The 25129-nt window shown below is 40.6% G+C and overlaps 1 protein-coding gene across 4 annotated transcripts in view; it reads left to right on the top strand.

The window, feature by feature from the left end:
* Nucleotides 1-2499: 2499 nt before the first annotated feature.
* The window catches only part of LOC101042943 (E3 SUMO-protein ligase RanBP2), a 63603-nt gene continuing 40973 nt past the window's right edge, over nucleotides 2500-25129 (top strand). For 2 of the 4 annotated variants that reach the window (XM_074400309.1, XM_074400306.1), the window contains exons 1-7: nucleotides 2500-2665; nucleotides 15036-15100; nucleotides 16796-16907; nucleotides 17334-17486; nucleotides 21009-21239; nucleotides 21580-21725; nucleotides 23252-23444. In XM_074400309.1, the coding sequence (XP_074256410.1) occupies nucleotides 2594-2665; nucleotides 15036-15100; nucleotides 16796-16907; nucleotides 17334-17486; nucleotides 21009-21239; nucleotides 21580-21725; nucleotides 23252-23444 (972 nt within the window). In that variant the 5' untranslated portion in view covers nucleotides 2500-2593. Of the gene's footprint in view, nucleotides 2666-15032; nucleotides 15101-16795; nucleotides 16908-17333; nucleotides 17487-21008; nucleotides 21240-21579; nucleotides 21726-23251; nucleotides 23445-25129 lie in introns of all 4 variants that reach the window. The other 2 variants (XM_003922763.4, XM_074400303.1) reach the window with 1 other exon arrangement.

Here is a 25129-nt window from a genome sequence, read left to right as displayed (position 1 = left end):
AATCAACTACCTAAAATAGGATTTGCCACTCCAAACTTGTTTTTCTTTACATGTCATTTCTGTTAATGTGGGTCACATACACGGGTAAGCTCAGAATTATCTTTTTATTTTCTTTTATTCACATCCAATATGGTTGAAATAAAACAAAACAAAATGCTTTTTTCTTTTTTAGAAAGGTAATATTTGTTCATTATATAAAATTTAGAAAATATAGAAAGAAATGATAGAATATTATCCACAACCAAAACTGCCCAAATTTCCAGTTAAAAATGTCAATGTATTTTATATTTGCCCATGTAATTAAGGCCGTACTGTTTACACAAATGCTTTTAAAATCTAAAAGGTTCTCACTATTAAAAATGTTTTGTTAAGTCTTTGTCTCAAAAAAAAAAAAAAAAAAAAAAAAAAAAAAAAAAAAGTCTTGCTCTATTACCAGGCTGCAGTGCAGTGGGGTGATCTCAGCTCACTGCAATCACTGCCACCCGAGTCCAAGCGATTCCCCTACTTCAGCTTCCAGAGTAGCTGGGACCACAGGCGCGCGCCACTACGTCCCCCCTAATTTTTGTTTATTTAGTAGAGACGGGATTTTACCATGCTGGCCAGGATGGTCTCGATCTTGACCTTGGGATCCGCCCTCCTCGGCCTCCCAAAGTGCTGGGATTACAGGCGTGAGCCACCGTGCCAGGCCAAGTCTTGTTTTAAAAGTAAGATTTTAACATCCAAATTCCCAAAACAAGACATTTTTGAAGATTTGTTAACTACTGATGGCTCAACATCTTTACATTATTACCGTTAAATTTTGGTATCTCCTGTTACTCTGCTAGTGAAATATATATAGATTTGGTGGGCTATTCCTTTTCTTTTTTTTAATTTTAATTTTTTTTTTGATACAAGGGTCAAACTCTGGTGCCCAGGATGGAGTGCAGCGTCGCTATCATAGTTAATTGTAAACTGGAACTCTTGGCCTCGAGCCTCCCAAAGTGTTGGGGCTACAGGCTTGAGCCGCTGTGCCGGGCAAATGGCTATATACACAGTTGACTCTTGAATAGCATGGTTTGAACTGCCTAGGTCCACTTATAAGCCGACTTAAAATACAGTATTCGAGGGGCCCACATTTAGAGAGGACCGACTTTTCCTCTTAAGAATTCTGCAGGACCGAGTGCGGGATTTGAGAATGCGCGGATTTTCGTTTTGTTTTTAGATGAAGTCTGACTCTCGCCCAGGCTGGAGTGCAGTGGCGCGATCTCAGCTCAGTGCAACCTCCGCCTCCTAGGTTCAGGCGATTCTCCTGCCTCAGCCTCCCGTGTAGCTGGGATTACAGGCGCCCGCCACTACACCCAGGTAATTTTTTGTATTTTTTATCTTTTGAGACGGAGTTTCGTTCTTATTGCCCAGGCCGGAGTGCAATGGCGTGATCTCGGCTCACTGCAACCTCTGCCTTTCGGGTTCAAGCGACCCTCCTGCCTCAGCCTCCCGAGTAACGGGATTGCAAGCGCCCGCCACCACACCCGGCTATTTTTTTTTATTTTTTATTTTTAGTAGAGAGGGTGCTTCGCCATATTGGCTAGGCTGGTCGCGAACTCCTGACCTCAGGTGATCCGCTCGCCTAGGCCTTCCAAAGTGCTGGGCTTACAGCCTTGAGCCACAGCGCCCGGAGGAATGCCTGGATTTTGGTATAAGCAGGTGGTTCCAGAACCAATCCTCCGCCAACGGATGAGTTTAAAAAACTGTAATTGTTCAAAACTTAGTATTTGTGGCCTACTTTTTCATATATGCACTTTTGAATTTATCATTTCTTTTTTTTTTTTTTTTTTTGAGACGGAGTTTCGCTCTTGTTGCCCAGGCTGGAGTGCAATGGCGCGATCTCGGCTCACCGCAACCTCCGCCTCCTGGGTTCAGGCAATTCTCCTGCCTCAGCCTCCTGAGTAGCTGGGATTACAGGCACGCGCCACCATGCCCAGCTAATTTTCTGTATTTTTAGTAGAGACAGGGTTTCACCATGTTGACCAGGATGGTCTCGATTTCTTGACCTCGTGATCCACCCGCCTCGGCTTCCCAAAGTGCTGGGATTACAGGCTTGAGCCACCGCGCCGGGCCTTATCATTTCTTTTAAAAGATATTTAAAAATGCATGCTTCGTATTCACACACATGTCCAACGCAACGTATTTAAGCAGTCGCCTCCAGAAACGTTGTTCCACTTTACAAGCTCACAAAATTGGCCTGAGTGCTTTTTTCTTCCAAAGCATAGAGCATTTATAATTTAGAACAAGCAGCCAAAAGGCTTAACAGCTCAGCACGCAAACTTATCTGTTGGAAACCTACTACGCTTCACGAGGTGGACGCTGGCGGCCCGGCTTGCCAAGACCCGGCTCCGAGACCAGGAAGTTTCCAGGAGCCCCGCTGTATGCGGCGCGAGCGCCGACGTTGCCAACGTGGCGCACAGTGTGACGCAGTACGCAAGTGCGTCAGAATGGTCCTCGGTCGGCGACGGCGCTGCGTCACTGGCTTGAAGGCACTTTGCTCTTGGAAGTGGCGACCGCTGCAGAGCTGAGTGGTAGTCTCCCGCGCCTCGGGAGCCAGGTTGGCGGCGCGATGAGGCGCAGCAAGGCCGACGTGGAGCGGTACATCGCCTCGGTCCAGGGCTCTGCCCCGTCGCCTCGAGAGGTGAGTGGGTCTGGAAGAGATCTACTGTCTCCACCTGGCCCGGCTGCGGCCTCGAGCGGCTCGGCCGTCATGGCTCCCGACGGGCGCTGCTCCCTGGCGCGCTGTCTTGAGGCGCTGGCCGGTTAGCGCGGCCCCGTGGGCGGCGTGGCGCTGGCGAGTGCGGAGGAGTCCTGGCGGGGCCGCTGCGGGCCGGCGCTTCCTCTTTTGCTCGGCCTGTTCAGGACGATCCTCGCTCGTGGGCCCACCCTGGCCCGGGCTTTCTGACCGGTCGCGCGCCGCGTAGGACTCGTGCGGCCTAGTTCTCTGGGGCCTGGGCGCCAAAGTCTCGGGTGCTGTGTCCGGTGGGGTTCTTTCCATCTCCTGGGCGTTTACTTTACATGCTGCGGCAGAGGTCGTACCTCCTTGGCCTGGTGGAACCCAGTGAGGACTGACGCAGCTCCGGGCTGAGCTTTGTCGATTGTGACGGGTGACAGCGTAGGCATCTCAGCGCGGACATTTGCCACAGCTCGACGGCGCAGATGATACGGGAAGTCCCCTTGCTTTAAGGCTGAGGTGTTTGTCGCTGTCCCTTTATAAGGGTCCAGCTCCACTCCTCATACTTACCCCTGCCCCTAGAACACTTCGGTAGCTGCTTTTGTTTTTTATTTAAAAAAAAAAAAAAAATATATATATATATATATATATATATATAAATTTCTTGCAAATCGTTGGTATGCCTTAGAATTTTTAACCTTTTCCACAAATGTTCTCAGGTATTTTTCCTTTTTAAAGGTAAGTAATGTGCTATCTTTTGGATTCAGTAAGACTTTAGTATTTGGATGTGAAGAGTGACGGAAGAAGCTATTAAAGGTGGATGTGCACAGAATCTTGAGTCAGTTTGCTTTGGCTTGATGAATAACCACAGCGCTGTCGTTTATAAGTTGGGTATTTGGGACAGGTTACACTTTTCATCCATAGATGGAGTTGCAACATTGATAGAATTTGATCGGATGATCCGTTGTAAACATTTAGGGCTGTGCTGGACACATAGCACTAAAATGTTAGCTGCAAGTCACCGTTTTTATTGTTGATGTTGAAAGGATATTGGCAGGGCGTGGTGGCTCACACCTGTAATCCCACCACTTTGGGAGGCCGAGGCAGGCAGATCACCTAAGGTCAGGAGTTCGAGACCAGACTGGCTGATGTGGTGAAACCCCGTCTGCACTAAAAATACATAATTAGCCGGGTGTAGCGGTGCACGCTTGTAATCCCAGTTAGGAGGCTGAGGCAGCAGAATCTCTTGAACCCGGGAGGTGGGGGTTGCAGTAGCTGAGATCTCGCCTTTGCACTCTGGCCTGGGCGCAAGAAGGAAACTCCATCTCAAAAAGTAAATAAATGAAAGGGTACTTATTCCAAGTCTCTTCTGTGCAAGGGCCTATGAGAATAAGGAACTGTAAGGAAGTTTTTTTAAAAAAAGGATGGCTGACGGGCGGGTCCGGTGGCTCAGGCCTGTAATCCCAGTACTTTGGGAGGCCTACGGGCAGATTGCCTGAGGTCATGAGTTTGGGACCAGCCTGGCTAACGTGGTGAAACCCTGTCTCTACTAAAAATGAAATTAGTCAGGCGTAGCGGCGCACGCCTGTAGTCCCAGCTACTGGGGAGGCTGAGGCAAGAGAATCCAGACGGAGATCGCAGTAAGCCGATATCGCGCCACTGCACTCCAGCCTGGGAGACAGAGGGAGACTCCGTTAAACAAACAAACGGAAAGTCCTGGGTAACTAGGATTATAATAGTAGCACAGTTGTGTTTTTTATCATAACTAAGCATAGATTATCTTATTTTGCACTTCCAGCAACCCTGTGGATATTGAGACCTGTGGAGATTAAAGATACTTGAACCCTGTCGATATTGAGAACTGTGGAGATTAAAGATACTTGTTCAGGGTCAAATAGGTAGTGCAGCAGAATTTTGGCAATGGGTCTTGGGAACACTGAAGTAAGTTACAGTCTATTCCTCCATTGAAAAGGAATAGATACCTACTTGTACATTGTAATTTCAAACTGCTAGCATAGTCATAAATGTGGACGTGGTGATAAGAGTCTGAAACAGACCTTATTGAGGGTACCTGTAACTCCTGAAATTAAAAACTTTAATTTTTATGGTTTTTTTTTGAGACAAGGTCTCACTCTATCATTTGCTGGATGCAGGATGCAGTGGCGCCATCTCGGCTTACTGCAGTGCCCGCCTCCCGAACTCAAGCCATCCTTCCACCTCAGTCTCCTGAGTAGTTGGTACCACAGGTGCACTCACGATACCCGCTATTTATTTTTTGCATTTTTGGTAGAGACTGGGTTTCACCATGTTGCCCAGGCTGTTCTTGAACTCCTGGGCTCACGTGATTCCCCTGCTTCCACCTCCCAAAGTGATGGGATTACAGGTGTGAGCCACTGCACAGGGCATTAATAATAATAATAATAATGATAATAATTTTGAGGCAAGGTCTCTTTTTGTCTCCGAGGCTGGAGTGCTGTGGTGGGATCATGACTCACTGCAGGATTGACCTCCCGGGCTCAGTCTATCCTCCCGCATTAGCCTCCCGGGTAGTTGAGACTACAGGCATGTCAGCTACAGGCGTGTGCAACCATGCCCAGCTAAATTTTTTCTTTTTTTTTTTTTTTGAGATGGAGTCTTGCTCTGTTGCCCAGGCTGGAGTGCAGTGGCGTGATCTCCACTCACTGCAACCTCCACTTCCTGATTTCAAGCAGTTCTCCAGCCTCTGCTTCCTGAGTAGCTGGGATTACAGGTGCACACCACCATGCCCAACTGATTTTTGTTATTTTTAGTAGAGATGGGGTTTCATCGTGTTGGTCAGGCTGGTCTTGAACTCCTGATCTTGTGATCTGCCTGCCTCGGCCTCGCAAAACGCTGGGATTACAGGTGTGAGCCACTGCGCCTGGCCTAACTTTTTTGTTTAATGTAGAGACAGGGTCTTGCCATGTTGGCCAGGCTTGTCCCCAACTCCTGGGCTCAACTGATCCTTCTTCCTTGGCCCCAAAGTGCTGGGATTTACAGGTGTGAAGCACTGCCCACTCTTGATTTTTTTTTTTTTTTTAATGCAAGCTTAAAAAATAAAAAAGCAAGCTTAGAACCTTTCTGAGATTCTTAGTGAGGACTTTGGCTTCCAAAAGATTAAAAACCACTGGTTTAGACAGAAGTTAGAGTGTTCTTTCAACAACATTAACTTTTCCATTAAAGTGGAGTGGTGATAGAATTTTGAGAATTAGTTATTATGACCCGCTCTCTCTTACACTTAAAGTGTATTTTTTTCCCAAACAAATTGAATTTATTCACATTAGAACCTGGGGGTTTCAGTGGAATATGGATTAGCTGGTAACTTTTCAACATGTGAAGCTATTCCATAAAGTTAGGTTTGAGTGAAATGATGAAACAGGGTGCTTTGGATAGAAGGTAAAGAATGGAGTGGGAAGAGGCGGTGGCTGTGAAGAATATAAAGAGGTTAGTATTCTCCCCCAGTCTGGCAGAGGCTGGCTATCTATGAACTGACTATGCTTTCTAGGATGTCTGAGTTCTGAAGTGTTGATGTGTCTGTATATCATATCTTTCTAGTCTTCCATTGTGCTTTCATTTCATCTCCTCTTTGTTTTGCCATTTTTCTACTTCCTCACATGTGCTTTTGCCCTTGTTAAAAATACTTTCGCCTGTAATCTGAGCACTTTGGGAGGCTGAGGTGGGTAGATCACCTGAGGTCCAGAGTTTGAGACCAGCCTGACCAATGTGGTGAAATCCCATCTCTACTAAAAATACAAAAATTAGCTGGGCGGTAGTGACATGCGCCTGCAGTCCCAGCTACTCGGGAGGCTGAGACAGGAGGATTGCTTGAACCCTGGAGGTGGAAGTTGCAGTGAGTGGAAATGTGCCACAGCACTTCAACTTCAGCCTGTGTGACAGAGTGAGACTTGTCTGGGGAAAAAAAAAACAAAACTTCTTTCTCTAGTTTTTCTTTCTCCAGATGGTTTCTGTTTAGTTTTTCTAGGTTCTGTCAGGTTAGCTTTTCATTCTGCAGCCGATTCCTACTCCCCAGAGGCTGGACAGCTCTTATTTATTTATTTATTTAATTTTTGGGCTTAGTGATCCTCCTACTTCTGCTTCCTGAGTACCTGGGTCTACAGGCAGGCACCTTTGACAGCTGTTAGCAGTTTTTTCTGCCCTTAACATCCATACTCCATACTTCTGAGCAACACACATACATACTTTTGTTATTTTTAATTCCCAGTCTCCCATTTTAGACAGTCTCTACTGGCTTTTTACTGTGCTCTTCCAAAGCTGTCCTTAGACACTTTGATTCGCCCCTCATTCTTTCAGTACTGTTATTGCAGTTTTCGTTAAATTGAATATTTAACATTTATGTAAATATCATAAGGTAAATATTTTTGTATTTGAATTGCCCTTATTGTGCAGTTTTGTTTTTCCTGGACTGAATAATTGCTTTATTTTTTGGTTTGCTTATGTTGTTACTACTTGTTTACTTAAACTCAGCAATTTAAACCCTCAAATGTGGTCAGACTGGTCATAGAATGCCATCAATTTCAGCTTAAAACATTCATCCATTCATTCATTTATGTATGTATATTTTGAGACAGTCTTACTCTGTGGCCCAGGCTGGAGTGCAGCGGCACAGTCTTGGCTCACTGCAGCCTCTGCCTCAGGCGATTTTCTTGCCTCACCCTCCCGAGTAGCTGGAATTACAGGTGCCTGCTACCATACCCGGCTAATTTTTTGTATTTTTAGTAGAAACGGTTTCACTATGTTGGCCAGGCTGGTCTTGGAAAATAATGGTATGCCTGCAAAACATCTTTAGTTTGATTGATAGTTTGATTATCAAATTCTGAGTTTGAAATAATTTTTTTCTCAATTTTGAGAGCATTGTTCCATTTTCTAGAAGTTCTGTTGTTAGAAGTCTGATGACATTCTTTTTCTTGATAACTTAAAGGTTTTCTGGCCGGGCGCGGTGGCTCAAGCCTGTAATCCCAGCACTTTGGGAGGCCGAGGCGGGTGGATCACGAGGTCAAGAGATCGAGACCATCCTGGTCAACATGGTGAAACCCCGTCTCTACTAAAAATACAAAAAACTCGCTGGGCATGGTGGCGCGTGCCTGTAATCCCAGCTACTCGGGAGGCTGAGGCAGGAGAATTGCTTGAACCCAGGAGGCGGAGGTTGCGGTGAGCCGAGATCGTGCCATTGCACTCCAGCCTGGGTAACAAGAGCGACACTCTGTCTCAAAAAAAAAAAAAAAAAGGTTTTCTGGAAGTGTCCTGTCAATTGGGAAACTCATTGCTTTCAGTTCTGTAACATTTCTTGTATTATTTCTTTGACCCTTTCTTTCTTTTTTTTTTTTTTTCCCTGATATTTACCTAAAGATGGAGTTTCTCATTTGGTTCTCTAATTTTTCTCTTATTCTCCTATTCTTTTGTTTGTTCTGTTTTTTTGAAAGATTTCCTTACCTTTATGTTCTAGGGCAGGCATCCCCAAACTACGGCCCGGCCCCCTGAGGCCATTTATCCGGCCCCCTGCCGCACTTCAGGAAGGGGCACCTCTTTCATTGGTGGTCAGTGAGAAGAGCACAGTATGTGATGGCCCTCCAACGGTCTAAGGGACAGTGAACTGGCCTCCTGTGTAAAAAGTTTGGGGTTGCCTGTTCTAGGGGAAGGGGACTGGGGAACTCATAGTTCAGTATCTAGACTTTTCCTTATTGTCCTGTGTATCACTGCCTTCACCCTTGTTGGGACTCCACAGATTTGGAGCTGATAAGATGGATGGATTTGTTGAAAATAGCAGCTTTTTGGGAGGATTTTAGTGGGAGGGGGATTCACTTGACTGTGCAAGATAGTGATAATGTGGCGTCTCTTAGGGTCTAACTGTTCCTGTTTTCAGCCCCACATCAGTTCTTGATATTTAGCAGCTTAAGAAATTTCAGGTATTTGGTTATAGTGACATCTGCTGTCATTGAAAGAAGTACTGCTTGAATCAAGTATTGTCCTGTTTACATAACATGGGCTCTGCTCCTTCTTAGCTGTAGATCTTTAAACAAGGCATTTACCTGCTTGAGCTTCAGTTCCCTTATAGCAGGTAAGAGGTAAAATATCATATATAAGAATAATTTATATAGTTGTTTAATTATCTTAAGGTTGTCTAATAAGATAGTTGGAAGCAAAGAAGGTAATGGAATTATTTCTCTCTTATGTTTTGCTGTTATACCTTTTAAGAATCTGTTTCTGTATTTTAAAAAGGGGGAACTGACAGGGTGCGGTGGCTCAGGCCTGTAATCCTAGTGTTTTGGGAGACCGAGGAAGGTGGATCACAAGGTCAAGAGATGGAGACTAACCTGGCCAACATGGTGAAACCCCATCTCTACTAAAAATACAAAAAGTAGCTGGGCGTGGTGGCATGTGCCTGTAGTCCCAGCTACTTGGGAGGGTAAGGCAGGAGAATGCCTTGAACCTGGGAGGTGGAGGTTGCAGTGAGCGGAGATTGCACCACTGCATTCCAGCCTGTCAACAGAGCAAGACTGTCTCAAAAAAAAAAAAAAAGGGTGGGGTCGGTGGGTGGGACAAACTCTGTTCCTTTCTGTGCTGTCTTGACTATTGTGTATTATTTTTGTCTCATACTTTCTCCTATATCTTTGAAGTTTGTGAAATTAACAGGGGGAAGGGAGACTGTATGTGTACCCAATTCTTATGTATTATTTCCCTTGCTTCTAAAAAGTATTTGTGGTTAATTGCAGTTCAGATCTTGACCTATTTTCCCAAGTCTTTGTTAAGAATAGTAAGTGAAGTTTAAGATTGCTTATAGTTCTCTACTCTTAAAATATATTCTGTTTAGGATGGACAGTCAAAATACTGTCATACCAGGATCACTTAGAATAGTTTTCTGAGTGTCACTATGTTTTTAGAGACAGAATTTGACATGTTTCCCAGGCTGGTCTCAAACTCATGGGCTTAAGTGATCTTCTTGCCTTGGCCTCCCGAAGTGCTGGGATTACAGGTGTGAGCTACACTCCCATCTCTGAGTGTCACTTTTGATATAAAGTTAGTTAAAAAAAAAACTTCATTGGCTGGGTGTGGTGGCTCACGCCGGTAATTCCAGCACTTTGGGAGGCCAAGGCGGGCAGATCACAAGGTCAAGGGATCAAGACCATCCTGGCCAACATGGTGAAACCCTGTCTCTACTAAAATACAAAAAACTAGCTGGGTCTGGTGGCGCTTTCTTATAGTCCCAGCTGCCCGGAGTCTGAGGCAGGGGAATCCTTTGAACCCGGGAGGCAGAGGTTACTGTGAGCTGAGATTGCACCGCTGCACTCCAGCCTGGTGACAGAGCAAGTCTCTGTCTGGGAAAAGCAACAACAACAAAAACAACTTCATTGAGATATAATTCATGTACCATACAACTAATCCATTTAAAGTGTACAATTAATTGAGTTTTGTGCATTATATTAATTTTAAATTGTGGAAAAATAATATATAGCAGTTTGCCATTTTAACCGTTTTTAATTGTACAATTTGGTGACTTTAACTACATTTATAGTATTCAGACATCACCACTGTCTGTTTGCAAAATTTTTTCATCGCTCTAAACAGAGATTCTATAGCTATTTAGCAATAACTCTATAGGCCCTCCTTTCTGCAGTCCCTGGAAACCTCCTGCCTACTTTGTCTCTCATGACTGCCATTCTGGATATTTCATATTAATAGGATTACATAGTATTTGTTCGTTTGTCTGGTTCATTTCACTTAAGTTTTCAGGGCTCGTATGTTTTGTAGCATATGCCAGAATTTCATTCCTTTTTATAGCCCAATAATAGGCTATTGTATATATATTCTACATTTCATTTACCTCTTCCTGTGTCATTGGATACCTGGGTTGTTTTCTTCTTTTGACTTGCATGTAATGAAGTCAACGCTGGTGAACAGTATCTGAGTGCCTGCTCTCAGTTTCTCTGGTTATGTACCTAGGAGTAGAATTGGTGGATTGTGTAGAAGAAACACTATAGATTTTTGAGGAACCCCTAAACTGTTTACTATAGTGGCTGCACTATTTTACATCCCCACCAGCAATGTATAAAGAGTTCCAGTTTCTCCACATCTTTGTCAACACTTAGTTTCTATTCTTTTTGATTGTGTCCACTGTAACATGTGTGAAGCGATACCTCAGTGTGGTTTCGATTTTGCTTATTTAATGACTCATGATGTTGAGAATATTCTCATGGTTATTGGCCATTTGTATATGTCCTTACGGAAATGTTTATTCAAGTCTTTTTTTTTTATTTTTAAATCAGACAGGGTCGTGCCCTGTTGCTCAGGGTAGGGTGCAGCCTTGACCTCCTGGGTCAAGCGACCCTCTCACCTTAGCCTCCTGTGTAGTATAGGCGCATGCCACCACACCTGGGTAATTATTATTATTATTTTTTTTTTTTGGTGGAGGTTGGGTTTTGCCATGTTGCCCAGGCTGGTCTCCCACAGCCTCCCCAAGTGCTGGGATTACAGGCATGAGCCACCATGCCCGGCCTATTCAAGTCCTTTGATTTGGGCTTTTATTTTACTTTATTTTAAATTTAAAATTTTTTTCTTAGTGTATTTTACTACCTTTATGGCTTAGGTTTTTTAAATTGGGTTTTTTTTTTGTTAAATTGTAAAAATTCTTAATATATTCTGCATATTAAACCTTTGTCACATATGTGGTTTCTGAATATTTTCTCCCATTCGGTAGGTTTTGCAGAATAATTTTAATTAAGTTAATTTTATCTATTTTTTGTTTGTTTGTTTCTTGTGCTTTTGGTGTTATATCTAAGAATACATTGCTAAATCTCATGTCATGAAGATTTACTCCTGTTTTTCTTAGAGTTTTATACTTTTTGCTCTTTTTAAGTTGTTGGTCCATTTTGGGGTCATTTTTGTATATGAAATGTGGTAGGGTTCAACCTTAATCTTTTGCATGTGGAAATTCCATTGTATCTTCACCATTTTTGTAAAGGCTGTTTTTTTCTTATCAGATGGACTTGGCACCCTTGTCAGAATCAACTGGCCATAGATTATGGATTTATTTCTGAACTCTCAATTCTGTTTTATTGGTCTGTATGTGTGTATCCTATGCCAGTATGACAGTTTTTTTTTTTTTTTTTTTTTTTTTTTTTGAGATGGAGTTTCGCTCTTGTTACCCAGGCTGGAGTGCAATGGCACCATCTCGGCTCACCACAACCTCCGCCTCCTGGGTTCAGGCAATTCTCCTGCCTCAGCCTCCTGAGTACCTGGGATTACAGGCACGTGCCACCATGCCCAGCTATTTTTTGTATTTTTAGTAGAGGCGGGGTTTCACCATGTTGGCCAGGATGGTCTCGATCTCTTGACCTTGTGATCCACCCGCCTCGGCCTCCCAAAGTCCTGGGATTACAGGCTTGAGCCACCGCGCCCGGCCCATGACACTGTTTTGATTGTCGTAGCTTTGTGGTAAGTTTTGAAATTGAGAAGTGTGAGTTCCTCCAACTTTGTTCTTTTTTAAGAATGTTTGGCTTTTGGGCACCTTGCAATCTCATAAGAATCTGAGGAGTGGTTTTTCTATTTCTGCAAAAGTGGCCATTAGAATTTTGATAGCATTGAATTTTGATTGCATTGAATCTTTAGCTCACTTTGGAGAATATTGACATCTTGACAATATTAGGTTTTTCTGTTTATGAACACAGATGTCTTTCCATTTATTTAGATCTTTTAACTTCTTTGAGCAGTTTTGTTTTTGTTTAGATAGCGTTTGGCTCTGTCACCCAAGCTTGAGTGGAGTAGTACTGTCACTGCTTACTGCATCCCTGACCTCCCAGACTCCTGCCTCCGTCTCCCGAGTAGCTGGGACTACAGGCACATGCTGCCATCCCTGGATATTTATTTTGCATTGTTAGTAGACACAGGGTTTTTCCATGTTGCCTAGGGTGGTCTCAAAACTCCTGGGCTCAAGTGATCCACCTGCTGAGGTCTCCCAAACTGCTGGGATTGTAGGTTTTAGCCTGGCCTTGAGCAATGTTTTGTAATTTAAGCATAGAAGTCTTTCACCTCCTTGGATATGATCGTAAATGGAATTGCTTTCTTAATTTCCTTTTCTGATTGTTACGTTACTTCCTATCCACAGTATTACCTTATGTGGTTTTACTTACCTGCAGTAACCCATGGTCCAAAAGTATTGAATGGAAGATTATAGAAATAAACGTTTCATAAGTTTTAAATTGCAAACAGTTCTGTATAACATGATAAAATCTCACAGCCTCCTGCTCTGTCCTACCCAGGACATAAATCATCCCTTTGTCCAGCATATTCACGCTGTATGTGCTCCCCACCTGCTAATTACATACTAGCCATCTCAGTTATCAGATAACTATTGTAGTGTTACAGTGTTTGTGTTCAAGTAACCCATAATTATTTAAAATGGCACCAAAGAGCAAGAGTAGTGATGCTGGCAATTCACATATGCCAGAGAGAAGCCATAGAGTGCTTCCTTTAAGTGAAAAGGCATGTTTTTGACTTAGGAAAGAAAAAAGATCATATACTGGGGCTGCTGAGATCTATGGTAAGAACAAATCTTCTGTCCATGAAGTTGTGAAGAAGAAAAAAGAAATTTGTGCTAGTTTGGTTTCAATTCAAACTGCAAAAGCTACAGCCACAGTGTGTGATAATTGCTTAGTTAAGATGGACAAGACATTAAATTTGTGGGTGGAGGACACAAACAGGAAGCATGTTTCGATTGATGGCAACCTGCTTTGGTACTGTTCATCGTTTTGGACATTCACTAGGGACTTGGAATTTCAAAAATAAGATGTATGAGTAGCTGTATACTCTTTATCACATGGATGGAACATAATTTGGTTATATCAGCATTTTGGTTTTCTTTTTTTGAGATGGAGTCACTCTGTCACCCAGGCTGGAGTACAGTGGTGCGATCTTGGTCTACTGCAACCTCTGCCTCCTGGGTTCAAAGAGATTCTTGTGCCTCAACCTCCCGAGCAGCGGGGATTACAGGCGTGTGCCACCATGTCCAGCTAATTTTTATATTTTTAATAGAAACGGGGTTTCTGCATGTTGGCCAGGCTGGTCTCTAACTCTTGGCCTCAAGTGATCCACCTGCCTCAGCCTCCCAAAGTGCTAGGATTATAGGTGTGAGCCACACCACCTGTCATGGTGTGTATAAGCATTCTGGACTTTGGAATTTATGTAAACGAGCCAGGCTGTGGACTTTGTTTATTACTTGAAGAATTCAATATTTATTTCTGCTTTTTGATTCCTTGACTGTAAAATACTAATCTGATCTGTAGAGAGAACAGTACATGGACCAGGGAATCCTCAGTGCCGTAATAGGTTCTGAATACTTACTCTTTCCCATAGAGGCTTACACATGGTAGGAGAAGAGATTTCTGGAATATCTTTCCTCCCCAAAGAAAGATGGTTTATTTTGTTAAGTGAGAGTGGTACCAGATGGTTTCTAAGGTTTTCAAGGCTGATGAAAATTCTTAACTTCTTTTGTCTATTTGTCTTGCTATTCTTGAATTTATTTTTTGTATGTATATATTTATTTATTATTTAGAAACAGGGTCTCCCTCTGTCACCCAGACTGGAGTGCAGTGTCATGATCATAACCCACTGCACTGTCAACCTCTGGGGCTCAAGTAATTCTCCTGCCTTGGCTTCCTGAGTAGCTAGGATCACACAGGCGTGCTGCACCATGCCTGGCTATTTTTTTCCCGTGGAAACAGGATCTTGTGTTAAACAGGCTAGTGTCAAACCCTTGGCCTCAAAGCGAGCCTCCCACCTTGGTCTCAAAGTGCTAGAATTAAAGGTGTGAACCACTGTGCCCAGCCTATTTCTTTTGGAGATGGAGTCTCCTGTCGTCCAGGTTTCAGCTCAATGCAACCTCTGCTTCCCAGGTTCGTGTGATTCTCGTGCCTCAGCCTCCCAAGTAGGTGGTATTACAGGCACCCGCCATCATGCCCAGCTAATTTTTGTATTTTTGTAGAGATGGGATTTTACCATGTTGGCCAGGCTGGTCTTGAACTCCTAATCTCAGGTGATTGATCCACCTCAGCCTCCCAAAGTATTTGGATTATAGGTGTGAGCCACCATGCCCAGCCCTATTTTTTGTTTCATTATAGGAAATTATAAAACATGGAGTCATGCATTCAGTGTATACATCCATTTTTCAGTCTTTAAAAAAAAAAAATTGGACAAAATGACATTTTTACATAAACTTTGTTAAGACAAATTTTTGCTACTTTTGAAAATATGTTGGAAAATATTTCTATATGAAAAGTAAAATAACTTTTACTTTTTTTTTTAGAAGTCAATGAAAGGATTCTATTTTGCAAAACTGTATTATGAAGCTAAAGAATATGATCTTGCTAAAAAGTAAGTACAAGCTTTAAACATGTATTTGTTTTTTAAAATCAATGCCTTTCCTCCATTTTCTACTTTGAAATAGGTAAAAATAGATTCTTTAGTAGTTCTTCCTAAGTGTATTCTGGAATAAGGGGATCTATTACTTGGTCTGATGCTAAGGACCAGCCTAGATTCCATTGAGATTGAACCTGTAATTAGTGTTTTCTGCATGATGCTGTTTGTTTATACCAAGGGCAAGAAACTGTTTAGCTTAAAACATTTTTTCTAAAAATTGTCTTGCGTTAGAGTAAAAGAGGACCATGCCTATATCTTAATTTATTTTTGGTTAGGTATCTGATACCTTAATCAGATGGAAAATATCAGTGAATAAAAAATTCAACTGTAATTGCAAGGCAGGAAAATAGCTTGTATAAAAGATCTTTAATTGACGCAATATGTGACGCTCTAAGGCTCTATCCTAGGGATTAAGAAGCTTGGTGATTCTGATTTCCTGACTTGGAGTGGATTAAAGCAGAAAATTAAGAGGGAGGCAGGCTTTTTTGTTTTGTTTGTTTGTTTTGAGGCAGTATTTGTCTCTCTTGCCCAGGCTGGAGTGTGGCGGCTGGCTCCATCTTGTTTCACTGCAACCTCTGTCTTCTGGGCTCAAGGTCCTCCCACCTCAGCCCCCCAAGTAGCTGGGGATACATATGTGCACCACCATGCCTGGCTAATTTTTGTATTTTTTGGTAGAGACAGGGTTCACTATGTTGCCCAGGCTAGTCTGGAACTCCTCAGCTCTAGCAGTCTGCCTGCCTCGGCCACCTATAGTGTTGGGAATGTAGGTACGAGTTATTGCTCTTAGCCGGGAGGCAGGCTTTTAAAGCATCCAAAGGAAGATGGAAATGCTGATAAGAAAGGAAAATGGTGGTACATAAATTATGTAACTAGCAGCATTGTAACTCTTAATCCTTATACCTTGTTATCGTCAGACTTTACTCCCTTAGTTTAGGTCTGGCCTAATTTCTCTGGTGGTAATACTGTCAAGTATTAATAAGCAAATATCCTCTAGGATATCCTAGAGGCAATTTCTATTTCTCAAATCAAGTAACAACTAAAAATAAGGATATTTACTTATTTTTTTTAAAGGATATTTAAATAAGTAAATATCCTTATTTTTAGTTGTTACTTGATTTGAGAAATGGGAATTGCGTGTATTTGGTACTGTAGTTAGTAATTTTTCTTCTGTTCAATTTTAGCTGGGTATAGTACTGTTAGAAATTACTTTCATGCTTAAAGGGTAAATATATTCTCTTTGTTGTTTGGACAATTGTTGCTCTTTAGGATTTTTCATTATAATAACTTTAAAAATGTTTAATCACTTTTCTAATTTATTTGCAAAACTCTTTCAGTGCTTTATTCAAATGTGATCAGGAAGAAAAAGCAATTTATATGTTCATTTCTTATGTGTGGTTAACACTGGAGAAAAATGTAAATATGACATTTAATGGTAAAATGAGTATGTTGTCAATGCTATGTACGAGTTTTTAAGATTCACCCATTTTTTTTTCTATGAATACTTTTGAATTATCCACATAAATAGGGGTAGCATTGAGTAACAATATAAACTAGTTTAGTGGTTGCTTTGGTTTAAGATGTATTCTTTAGTTATCATTTAAAAGTACAGTTCTAAGTTTAATTTACTTTTTCATTACTTTTAAAAAACAGATACATATGTACATATATTAATGTGCAAGAGAGGGATCCCAAAGCTCACAGATTTCTGGGTCTTCTTTATGAATTGGAAGAAAACACAGATAAAGCTGTTGAATGTTACAGGGTAAGTTACATGATTCTATATCCTCTGCATAGCCAAACACATGATGGCCAGAGAAGTTTATATGAGTAAATAAGATATATTTTATGAATATCATAAAACAAGCATTGGTCTCATAGAACCATTGTGTGACATAGCTTGGAAAAGATTTAGAATTATTTAACACCTATAAATTTTAAATCCAACATGGTCAGAAATGGTGCTCTTTTGTGTTTTTTGCATTGATACGATAAAAGTGTAATTTTTATTTGATTCATTTCCAGAAAATCCCAAGACATTTTTATTTAAACACATTTGAAGTAACATATTTTCTCTAGAAATAGAATTTAACAGTTGCAATGATAATTTTTTTAACTTTTGTATGAGAGTGTATACGCATACATACATAAAATTTATTTACTAATCTTCAATTTCTTTTCTGTTAATTAGCGTTCAGTGGAATTAAACCCAACACAAAAAGATCTTGTGTTGAAGATTGCAGAATTGCTTTGTAAAAATGATGTTACTGATGGAAGAGCAAAATACTGGGTTGAAAGAGCAGCTAAACTTTTCCCAGGAAGTCCTGCAGTTTATAAACTAAAGGTAAAACAAAAAAAAAGTAAAGGGAGAAAACTTAAAACATAGCCGTTTCTAATATTTGGAGTTTAAATTTTCAGTAGCAAACCTTAAGCCCAGGTGTTTGTGTTTTCTTTAAATTTTTTCTTTTAAAAAGTATATTAAAACCTTTCTGAGCATCTGCTGTCTTATTAGGGATTATCATGCTTTATAAGTGATATCTCATTTACCCTTCTGGAATAATTAATATTTTAGGGATTTTACAGTTTAGTAGCTGGTGGTAGAGCTAAGATTTACATTAAGTTCTGCCTGGTACACAATTTTTTGCTTCATTAAGTGAAAATTACCTACAGGATGACAATTTAGGGATATTTTAAAGAAGAGTTTTCTAATAACTATTGTCTGAAAGTAGAAGGGATTATATTTTCAGATAGTAAGGTTTTGAAGCAAAAGATAAAAGGTGGTTTTAAGATGTCATTGCTTAAAAATGATAGGAAGTTCTTGCTAGTGTGTTGACTCGTCCTGATATTCTTTCTGAAGTAAAATACAGCTTACTAAGTAACTCTTCTGGAGAAAGTCTACCAATATGTTTGGCACACGTTTAAAATATATATTTGTATATAATGTTTAATATATTTTAATGTATACTTAATTATGTATGTACAGTATTCAATAAATTATAAATGTATATTTGCCTTTAGCAGCCTCCCACTCCCATTATATATGTTTCTGATGGAAATTTTAAAAATAGAATTTTGAAATAATTATACCTTTTTTTTTTTTTTTTTTTTTTGGGAGACAGAATCTTGCTCTGTAGCCCAGGCAGGAGTGCAGTGGTACTATCTTGGCTAACTGCAACTTCTGGCTCCTGGGTTCAAGCGATTCTTGTGCTGTGGACTCCTGAGTAGCTGGGATTACGGGTGTGCCACTATGCCTGGCTAATTTTTGTATTTTTAGTAGAGATGGGGTTTTACCGTATTGTCCAGGCTGGTCTTGAATTCCTGACTTCAGGTGATCCGACCACCTCATCCCAAAGTGCTGGGATTACAGGTGTGAGCCACCATGCCCAGCCTTAACCATTCACTTTTGAGAGGCATTTTGGTTATTTCCAGTTTTTGGCTATTGTTCAACTGCTATGAACAATCATGTACAGAATTTTGAAGCTGAAAAATCATTGAAAATGCTTCCAAAGGGAAATATTACTAACAAGTTAAACTTTTCCCCTCAGTAATAAGCAGCTGGATTTTAAATAGTAGTCTAAACGTTAGGTCTAATTGTGCAGATTTCTTTACCATACTTTCTTACCATACTTTCTTAGGTGTTATACCTCAAACATAATTCCCATATTGGGCATGGCAGTCTAGTATGTGTCACTTTATTTGGTGACAGTAGTGTTAAAGAACATATGTAATGGTAGGGGCTTCTTTTCTTGCAGTGTAACTAGTTAGATACTTTGAAGCATTCTTTAGTTTAAAAATTTTCTTCAATAACTTAAAGGCACTGTTACACCTTTCCTATATCAGATTATTCTTTGTTTTGAAATTGAAATTCGTGAGATTTATAACTCATGCAACATATTCCATTTCTCCTAAAACTTAAGGCTTGCTAAGGTAAACAGTTTCTGACATTTGTTTTAACGGATGAAAGTATTGCAGTTGAGAAGGCTTTTTCTCTCAAGGATGAGATAGAACTTTTTAAAAGCACTCACAATGGTTTAAAACATTTCTTTTTTTCTTTTTTTTTTTTTAACATAGAGTCAAAGACTAGGGCTTTTGTAGATAGGGAGAGGCCAGAATATCATCCATTTCATTCAGAAGAGGAGAAATTGATAAAGGAGAGAGGAGAATGAAATACAGAACACCAATGGGTGGCTTGGTCTTTGGTAGCAGAGAGAGTTGGGGGAAGATGAGTTTAAGTAGGTAAGGCAAAATGGAATTTATATGTGATAGCATCAGGTGTCTCAGTGAAGGATGAATCTAGATTGTAAGTTGAAAGTGAGGGTCAAAGGAAGGTATGGGAAAGTTGAGGAAACAGGAGGAGGTGGGAAGAGTCAGAGTGGAGAAAGTGAGTCTGTTAGTACTAAAATAGTATTTTGTTTTAGGCAACACCAGTTTGAGGGTTGAGATAATGAAAATGAAATCAGTTAGCTTGGGGTTGTGATTTCCCAAATGTAAGTACACAGAAACCAGTTGGTAGTGTTCTTCTGAGGAAAAGAGGGAATTAGTCGAGGGGATCTAAGCAAACAATTATGGATATAAGGGGTTATAGCATTTTTTGACTGACAGAAGAAAGTACGTGTTCACAGATAATTTAAAACTTTGTGATATCATTGTCCTGAAAGGAACTTGTTATGTGGTGGTGAAGTATATTTCTGGCAGTAAGGGTACATAGGCCCCCAGTGAGGTAGAAGAATAAGAAGGGTGGTACGGTGGTTTCAGTGGTATGACCAAAATACAGATTTTGAAGACCTGTGTCAGTGGCAAGTGGGTGGTTGAGGATGGAGTGGAGGACAACATTACTGGAGATGAGGTGATTAAAGAACTAAGTAGTCAGCCTGGGCAACACGGCAGGACCCCATTTCTACAGAATATTTTTTTGTTGTTGTTTGTTTGTTTGTTTGTTTTTTTGAGACGGAGTTTCACTCTTGTTACTCAGGCTGGAGTGCAATGGCGCAATCTCGGCTCACCGCAACCTCCGCCTCCTGAGTTCAGGCTATTCTCCTGCCTCAGCCTCCTGAGTAGCTGGGATTACAGGCACGTGCCACCATGCCCAGCTAATTTTTGTATTTTTAGTAGAGACGGGGTTTCACCATGTTGACCAGGATGGTCTCGATCTCTTGACTTCGTGATCCACCCGCCTCGGCCTCCCAAAGTGCTGGGATTACAGGCTTGAGCCACCGCGCCCGGCCTCTACAGAATATTAAAAAAAAGATTAGCGGGACATGGTGGTGCATGCCTGTGGTCCTAGCTTCTTGAGAGGCTGATGCAAGAGCATCGCAAATGAGAACTGAGCGGCCACAAACCCTACTTTCTCTCCTGGTATGTAAGTTCAGAGAGAAAAAGCCATCCTGGTAGTGGGGGTTATCCTGAGATGATACTCATTTCATTTAAGGTCAGGAGGTGATGACAGTGTTTTGAGATGATGATGAAGGCATCAGAACAGTGGGAGGAGAGGGGATGCAAGATTGAGTCAGATTAAGGACATACAGAGCAATTTGAAGATAAGGACCTTGTTGCTGAGGATCAGCTGGTGAGGTCTAGGCTTCTGGTGGTGACTCAGGTGGATAGGGATGTGTGGCAATAGTCCTGGTAGTCTCTGAGGAGAGTATGAGCTACTGCAGTAATCACAGATGCTTTTCTCCACATACAGTTCTTGAGACTTAGTTTCTGGTTTGCAAGTAATTCACTGAAGGGACAAATAAGGTATATAGGATGGTATTTTTGGTAGCATCATCATAAAGCTAGACATAGTAGAATGGTGCTCATTGGGACCATGACTTGTAAAATAGCACAGGTGGTACTCTAATGATTTTTTTTCCCCTCTAAATAGGAGCAGCTTTTAGATTGTGAAGGTGAAGATGGATGGAATAAACTTTTTGACTTGATTCAGTCAGAACTTTATGTAAGACCTGATGACATCCATGTGAACATTCGGCTAGTGGAGTTATATCGCTCAAATAAAAGATTAAAGGATGCTGTGGCTCACTGCCATGAGGCAGAGAGGCATGTAGCTTTGCGTTCAAGTTTAGAATGGAATTCATGTGTTGTACAAACTCTTAAGGTAGGTAAAAGCTATTGGGTCTTTACATTTCTATATAGTCAATTAGCATACATCTTTTTGTATTAAAGCAGCAGTACCTCTCGAGACTTAAATTTCTTTTATTAATGTAGAACAATTACAAAATGAATTTTTTACCAGGATCAGTAAAATTTATAATGGGAAAATTGGGGAGAGAACTATGATAAATATATATATTTTTCGTGTTTTATAAGGTTGATGTAAAAATCAATATAGTTTCACGAATGTAGTTGGAATGAGAAAAGAAATTTGTAGGCATAAAATGGTTAATTTTTTAACATTTGATTGTGTTTTGTAACTTACTGTTCATTCCACAAAATAGGAATATCTGGAGTCTTTACAGTGTTTGGAGTCTGATAAAAGTAACTGGCGAGCAACCAATACAGACTTACTGCTGGCCTATGCTAATCTTATGCTTCTTACGCTTTCCACTAGAGATGTGCAGGAAAGTAGAGAATTACTGGAAAGGTATGTTGACTTTGAGGAGAACACTTTAGTATAAATCACTGTTTTTCTTTTTGCAGTAAATTCATTGCTCTAAACTTCTTTACTGAATCATTATTTCTATAATGTACCAGGAGTTATAGTTAATACAGTGAACCACTTGGAGGCAATCTTATTTTTCTTTTATGGGGATGTTCCAATTGGTTTTATATGACTTTCCTTTTAAAGAACTCTTACAGTTCAAGCTTGATTAAAATTAGCCTTATAGTTAAATACTCAGTTTTGTCATAGTCAAGCCTAAGATGAATGTTCTGCTATTTCTTTTTCTTTTCTTTTTTTTGAGACAGAGTCTTGCTCTGTTGCCAGGCTGGAGTGCAGTGGCGTGATCTTGGCTCACTGCAACCTTTGCCTCCTGGGTTCAAGTGATTATCCTGCCTCAGGCTCCTAAGTAGCTGAGACTACAGGCACGTGCCACCACGTCTAGCTAATTTTTGTATTTTTAGTAGAGACGGGGTTTCATCATGTTGGCCAAGATGGTCTTGATCTCTTGACCTTGGGATCCAACCTCCTCGGCCTCCCAAAGTGCTGGGATTACAGGCCTGAGCCACTGTGCCTGGCCAATAACAACAGCAGCATTTTTTTTCTGAAAATAATTATTTTCAAACAGCAAACTAGTAGTCAGACAGTGTCATTCTTCTTGCATTTTTGTGTATCTTTTTAATGTCTCACTTAATAAAACATAGCTAGATTCTCATTTACTTCCTCTTTCAGTCTGTAAAACTATATATGTCATGAAACCGCCAGAAAACTCAGCTCTACATACATGAGAAAATGAGAATTTAAAATATAAAATGTCTTAGTGTTGTAAAAGCAATTTTAACTTCATGGATTCCCTCAAGCGGTTTTTGAGAACCCTTAGCGATCTCCAGACCTCACTTGCTCTGGTTGCTTTATTATATAAAGCTGTTTTAAAATCATACTTCATGTTTAAGTGTTTGCTTTTACTTTTCTTCCAAAGTTAAGATATGGAGAAACATTAGGATTTAGAAGCACTAATTTGAAATATACATTACACATAATATAATTTATATAACTCTGTAATTATCTATATAGTAAAAAGAGCAATTACCATATTGATACTCAAATACCTGTCAGTTATTGTAATTTGAGAAATTATAACTTTTAATTAAATGAAACCATATAATCAGGAAGAAACTAGAAAATACTTGTCCAACTTTATCCTGGTTTATTTTGAAATATGCCCCTATAATCACTAATCTTATATGTATCTATCCTGTGACTGGAGGGCTGGAAATAACTGGGAATAAGACATCATTTGAGAGGTTAAGCTTCAAGTATAGGAAGTATGCAGGATAAAAATAAGCTTTAGGTGATTCATAATTTATAACATGGGGAATAATAATTATTAGGAGTTGAATGTAGAAGATGAATCTTGAAATAAAATTTTCATTTTATTTTGAATTAAATGATGAAACCATGATTATTCACAGTGCAGTAAATGTGGATTATCTGATATTTTAATATTACAGTTTTGATAGTGCTCTTCACTCTGTGAAATCTTCAGTGAATGGAAATGATGAACTATCAGCTACTTTCTTAGAGGTGAAAGGACATTTCTACATGCATGCTGGTTCTCTGCTTTTGAAGATGGGTCAGCATAGTGATATTCAATGGCGAGCTCTTTCCGAGCTGGCTGCATTGTGCTATCTCATAGCATTTCAGGTAAGTCTTCCACTTGTAGGAGCAATTGACATTTCATTGAGTCTTGATGTGTTTTAAATGGAGGTATGCTCTGGTATGTGATGACAATATGTGACCAAACCTGTGGAATTAAAGTTAAAATGAAATAGTCAATTTGATAGAGTGGAAAATAAGTGTGCTTAATATTAGCGAGGCTGGTGAAACAGGGTACTGGATGCACTGCTGTTTACAGTCTGCATTGCTGTGATTTGTTTGGAGACAAATTTGAAGAGCTTGATGTTTTTACTCTGCCATTTTTGGGAACGTATGATAAAGATGTAATCTCACATTATGGGTAAACCTTAATTTAAATAGATGTGTGACTTGGACAAAAACCTAATAAGTAGATATAGGGCAATGACTTTATTAGCTATGATAGAAGAATATGATTGCCCGTTAACATGTTAGTGGAAAAACATGTTTGTATTGTATATAATATGTAACAGTGTATCTATTAATCTTTGAAAACATAAAACCTTTTTTTATGCTTTTTTTCTAATGAGCTTGCATTACTTTTGAAAGGAAAAGAAATAAGCAGTCTCCCAAATAAGCATTAAACCAGGCTTAGAAAAATGATTGCTAATTTTAGAGAAGGATTTTTTTTGCTTGGGGGAGGGAAAAAAAGATTCATTACTTTTAGAGAAATCTTTTAAAAACACTGTTGATAGGCAGTTCACAATGTTGAGTGCTAATATTTGCTCAATAGAAACTTCTGTGTTCATAAGGAATGGCTTGGTGAAAATTAATGGATTTAGTCAGGTTCACTAGGTAATATAAACATTAAAAGGTTCTTATTACAGAAATTCTCAAGTAGCTAATAGTTCTTATTTTTAATGGAAACTTTAAAATTTATCTGTCTGTGTTATCTATTAGAGTCTTGGTCTGTCACCCAGGCTGGTGTGCAGTGGCGTAATCGTAGCTCACCGTAATGTTGAACTGGGCTAAAGCTTCCCAGAATGCTGGGATTATAGGTATGAGCTACTGTGCCCAGCCTAAAATTTTTAATACGTAGTTTTGAGAGACAGTCCTCACTCTTGTTGCCCAGGCTGGAGTGCAGTGGCATGATCATAACTCACTGCATCTTCGAACTCCTGGGTTCAAGTGAATCTCTCCTGTCTCAGCCTCAGCTCAGTAGCTGGGACTACAGGTGCCTACCACCACGCCTGGCTGCATTTTAAAATTTGTGCAAAGACAAGGTCTTAAAGGCCGGGTGCGGTGGCTCAAGCCTGTAATCCCAGCACTTTGGGAGGCCAAGGCGGGTGGATCACGAGGTCGAGATTGAGACCATCCTGGTCAACACGGTGAAACCCCGTCTGTACTAAAAATACAAAAAAAAATTAGCGGGCATGGTGGCATGTGCCTGTAATCCCAGCTACTCAGGAGGCTGAGGCTGGAGAATTGCCTGAACCCAGGAGGCGGAGGTTGCGGTGAGCCGAGATTGCGCCATTGCACTCCAGCCTGGGTAACAAGAGCGAAACTCCGTCTCAAAAAAAAAAAAAAAAAAGGGAAGGTCTTGCTATGTTTCCCAGGCTGGTTGGTCCTGGCTTCAAGCTAGTTGACCCTGGCTTCAAGTGAACTCCTGGCTTCAAGTGATCCTTCTGCCTTGCCCCTCCCAAAATGCTGGGATTGCAGGTATGAGCCACCACCCCTGGCTGTGAACTTTTTTA

The sequence above is a fragment of the Saimiri boliviensis genome, chromosome 1 (genome assembly GCF_048565385.1).
Source record: "Saimiri boliviensis isolate mSaiBol1 chromosome 1, mSaiBol1.pri, whole genome shotgun sequence".
In the NCBI taxonomy this organism is placed as follows: domain Eukaryota; kingdom Metazoa; phylum Chordata; class Mammalia; order Primates; family Cebidae; genus Saimiri; species Saimiri boliviensis.
The sequence above is the reverse complement of the archived record's forward strand: the minus strand, read 5'-3'. Positions and strand labels throughout refer to the sequence as shown.